Below are 4346 nucleotides of genomic sequence, written 5' to 3'. Positions count from 1 at the left end.
TTAGCTTCCTAGCCATTCATTTCGTAATGGCCATGGATTAGTTTCACCGCGACACTGAACAACTTCTTGAACCGTTTGCCCACTTGGTTTGGTCTTCGTCTCGACCGGTACACAGCAGTCATTGCCTCGTTTGAAGTACTGGTTGATGATCCTTATTAGTAGCGTCTTTTCGCCTGTGGCCTCTTGAACCGGTTCGGCATCGATCATTGGAAAGAGTCCTGAACCGCAGTACCGAAGTAGGAGAAGATATGACGTTATTACACTCCTCTCCCGACTCGTATAACCGGAGACCAACGTCACGTTGATCTCCGTTTTATCCCTACCCGGCGGCCTCAGAGCATCTGGTCCACGCAGCTTGAGCGCGGCATTATTGTAAACAATCGTGGCCTCCTCCTCCGTCTTGTACGTCCCCAGCCACAGCCGCACCCGCCTCGTTGGGTTGATGGGTTCTGTTTACAACATAATTTAGCAAATTGGCCACCATTGATCGACCAGGTTGGATCATGACATACCCGTGGCTTAAAGCAACGAAAGGACTAGTCGACTCGTCGAAAACATACATTAAGGACGCATGGCATATGGTCAAGAATCAAGCAAAACACGTTTGGATCATGGCAAAGGTAGTTGAAGACAAGGTGCACGAAGAAGCAGTTTGCCAGAATAACTACCTCACCCAGAGCCAGGAGAAGAATGAGGAAGAACAAGAGAAGTAACCGCTTGATTCTCAATAAGTTTGATTATTAGTAGCGTCTTTTTTTTTTTGGTCAAAAGTGAAAAGATTATATTGATAAACGCCGAGCGACACTTACAAAACAGAGATCATTACAAAGAATTTTGACAAAGCCAAACTAATTGACTAAGTGAGAAGATTGTATTAATAAACGCTCAACGACATTTACAAAACGGAGATTATTACAAAAGTATAATTGACTATGTTTTCTTTGTAGATTCTCAAAAGTGGATAATCAAATCGCGACAAAAAGAGCAGTAAATAATACGTCATTTTTAAGTTATCTGAGATGGGTACTACAAAGTAATTTTGAATTACAAGCTTTCGTCCCAAACGATACAATCTCAAATGCTTTCTCGTCACTCGTCATGAAAACTCAATAGTTCAGAAGACCAAAAGAAGAGACATTCTGGTCTTGATCAGGCTATATGGCATTCAATGCCACTTCCTCCAGTGACGGATGCGCATTTGGCTCCATATACAGAGGTATGACAGCCAGAGCATCCAGCATGAACATAAAGAAAATCTCAAACATGACTATGTTTTCCTCTTCTTGATCATTACCATCCCCATACTCAATTTTGTTACCTCTGTGAAGAGAACGATAAATATCATTGCCTGCAGTGTTCCGAAACGATATTCTCCGCCACCACCACTGGGGAGGCTGTTCATTATTGTTCTCCATTTTTGCCAGCCGTGAGAACTTCCCCAAGGATCTCGAGGGGCCGATGAGATGCTTACACGGGACATCCGATAGTTATGTAGCGTTCAGAAGTTCTTTGGCGGCAATATAGGTTTTCCATAGGCTCCCAAATTGTGAAATATTGCCAGGATTAGGAGCTAGTTGAATTTTTTATGTACGTGTTTGTGTATATTTATAGATATGTGAGAACATAAATTTTCATTCATTTCTAGCCTCAAATAGGATTGGTGGCCCATAATACTGAGATGGAGAGATGTATTCGTTTAGCCTCAAAATATTCACGAGGATTGTGGTGAATTAATTTATTTGCGAGGATTTCGGACATAGATTAATTCTCTACCATATTTTATGGTGCACCTTTTTAATTCACCACAATTCTCTTGAATATTGTTAGGCCAAACGAGTATATACATCTCCCCATCTCCGTATTATGGGCCACTGAATTCTATTTGACGCAAGAAATGAATGGATTGTATTTGTTTGGCCAAAATCAGTAGACTAAATCACCACAATCCTCGTGAATTAGCTTTTTTTTTTTGGTGGGTCATCCTTTCTTGGACGGTGATGCAAAGGTTGGGCAACCGTTTTGAATGATTCTTAATTTGAGCTGATAGATTGGAGCATCTCTCGTCCTTGCTTCTTTTTTCCAAACTCAAAATTTGAGATAAAACTCTTTGGCTAAAACTTATTCCACATTGAGTTTTGCCGAAGTTCTACTCAGATCAAGGAAAACTCGAATTTTTACTCAGATTTTGCGAGATTGTTTTTTCCCCAAATTTACGATAACATTATTAATGAAGTTTTTACTTGAATTTGTGTTTAAATTTGCAATTCTCTATTGAAGTGTTCCTTACTAAATGTAGTTTTTACTCAGATTTGAAGAAAAAATATATTAGTAAGATTTGAAGATATATGCTCTAACATCAACATGATAATCTAACCAGGAGGCAGTAACTCGTCGAACCAAAAAGGAAAGAACGATTCTCCATTGGGCAACACGACAACACTTCGAAATTTTTTTTTTTCCCTGCCATAGGTAGCTTTATTTAGTTGGTTATAGTTAGATAGTAATGCGGTCGACCGTAGAACTCCAACCTGAGACCCCACTCTCTGGTCCTAGACAAGTAGTTCCCCCTCCCATGCCATTGGATCAAAGGCCCGTTGGCAAGGACTCAAATTTCACGGATTCTAAAAGTCATATAAAACACAGTAACTGGGTGGTTGTGCAATATTTCCTAAACATAATGAATGAATGGGAACTCGATTAATCAAAGGGCAAATGGTACAACCATAATACTTTCTTTTCCAGTTAAAGAACTTTGCCTCAACCTTTTGCCAAACAAAAATTTGAAATACAACTTTCGAATATAATTGTGTTCGAAAGTGTTTGGTGTACATGTAATCGGTCATGTTGTACAACTATGAACACAATTGTATCCAAATTTTTTTAAAGTTGTGTTCCTCACGCTCATTCCGAATGTCAAATTTTAGTAATCATTCTAAGTACTTTAACTAAAAATGGGTAAAGGGTTGGGATTGTTTCAGATTTGAGCATAGAAATAGATAAAATCCAAAATGAGGAAGGATTTGGGTAAATTAGTGGATAGGGATTTTTTGAAGTTTTTGCCAAAAATTTGAATTTGGATATTGATATGGGTCAAGATTGGAGATGGTCTTTCCTAGCTATCTTTTGTGTACCGAGTGTGTATTTGGTTCTCATTATTGCGTTTTGGATGTAATTCCTTGTAGGTGCGATTGAGCTTGTTGAATGAGAATCATTTGTTAAGGAAATAGAGTCCCAATATTGCTTGGGAGTGGAATAGGTGATCACTTAATAACATTTGAGACATCTTCGCTCATTACTAATTGGCCTTGATATGGATATAATGTTTCTTCATCATTGACGTTGATTAAGAAAAAAAAAAAGGCGTAGGAGGGAAAAAAGAGTTTTTTATTGGGAGATTTATTTACAAGTCCATTATAGACATTTCATAAGCCCACAAATCCACGTAATAGTTTTGTAAAATCACAAGGCAACACAACCTAAACCCTAGAATACCCTATAAAAGTGTCTAAAACCTTAAACTCTATGAAAATGTCTAAACTACTAAAATTTTATAATAGGAAAGTGGAACCTAAAACCATATAAAAGTGCCTAAACCCTAGGGTACCCTATCCTATAATAAAAAAGTGCACCCTAAAATATTATGAAAGTGTTTAAACCCTAGGGTACCCTAAAATGGACTTGAGACCTTACAAAATTAATAGGTGGACTTGTGGGCTTATGAAGTTTACATAATAGACCTAAGACTAATTTTCTACTTTTATTTACGTACATGTTTTTCAGAATTCAGAGAGACGGCCAAGATTGATAAACGAAATTTTAATTGGTTCACCAAAATCACACCCGATATCGTCTATGCCGAAAAAATGGTGCACTTCTGTGCCGAGCGTATTTGGGTTGTTGGGTTGCACGCAAATTGTGAAACATAAAAAAAAAAAACTCACACAATCTGACAGGCCAAATACACTGAGCACAGAGGCACACCGTTTTTCCGGCAAAGAGGATTCTGGTGCTAAAATCATCTATATTATAAAACATAGAAGGTGAAGTAGGAGTTTTGGCCAAACATCTAACATCAACTATATTATAAAACATAGCGATTTCTATTAAAAATATATAGGCGCATGTAAACGAGAACAACCTCTACAACGGATTCTATCACTTTCTATTAACTTTGTAGCCATCGGATTATTTTTCATCCAAAAATTAGATCATGACTTCAATTCATTAATCTGAATCATCTCCTATATCTCTTTGAAAAACTCCATTACCCCCTTAATGACCCTTCTTGCTATACCCAACAGGGCCAACTCCTTCTCCTCTTCTTCTTCTCACCTCCTCAAACTCCT

The 4346-nt window shown here is 38.0% G+C and overlaps 1 protein-coding gene across 1 annotated transcript; it reads right to left on the bottom strand.

Moving 5' to 3' along the window:
* LOC131327456 (uncharacterized) lies at nt 1-562 on the bottom strand. The gene is made up of 2 exons (XM_058360623.1): nt 493-562; nt 1-449 (listed from the first exon to the last, which is right to left on the bottom strand). The coding sequence occupies exons 1-2, from the start codon at nt 560-562 to the stop codon at nt 1-3; spliced, it is 519 nt and encodes a 172-aa protein (XP_058216606.1).
* Nucleotides 563-4346: the final 3784 nt, after the last annotated feature.

Source organism: Rhododendron vialii, chromosome 5a (genome assembly GCF_030253575.1).
Source record: "Rhododendron vialii isolate Sample 1 chromosome 5a, ASM3025357v1".
NCBI lineage: Eukaryota > Viridiplantae > Streptophyta > Magnoliopsida > Ericales > Ericaceae > Rhododendron > Rhododendron vialii.
Note: the sequence above shows the minus strand (reverse complement) of the source record. Positions and strands in the feature narration are given on the sequence as shown.

What these genes read in the sequence shown, in the direction of transcription:
- LOC131327456 (XM_058360623.1), bottom strand. Translation starts at nt 562, where the DNA reads ATGTATGTTTTCGACGAGTCGACTAGTCCTTTCGTTGCTTTAAGCCAC. An exon ending in GTATGTCATGATCCAACCTG is followed by an intron (nt 450 to 492) that starts GTCGATCAATGG and finishes TGTTGTAAACAG; the next exon opens with AACCCATCAACCCAACGAGG.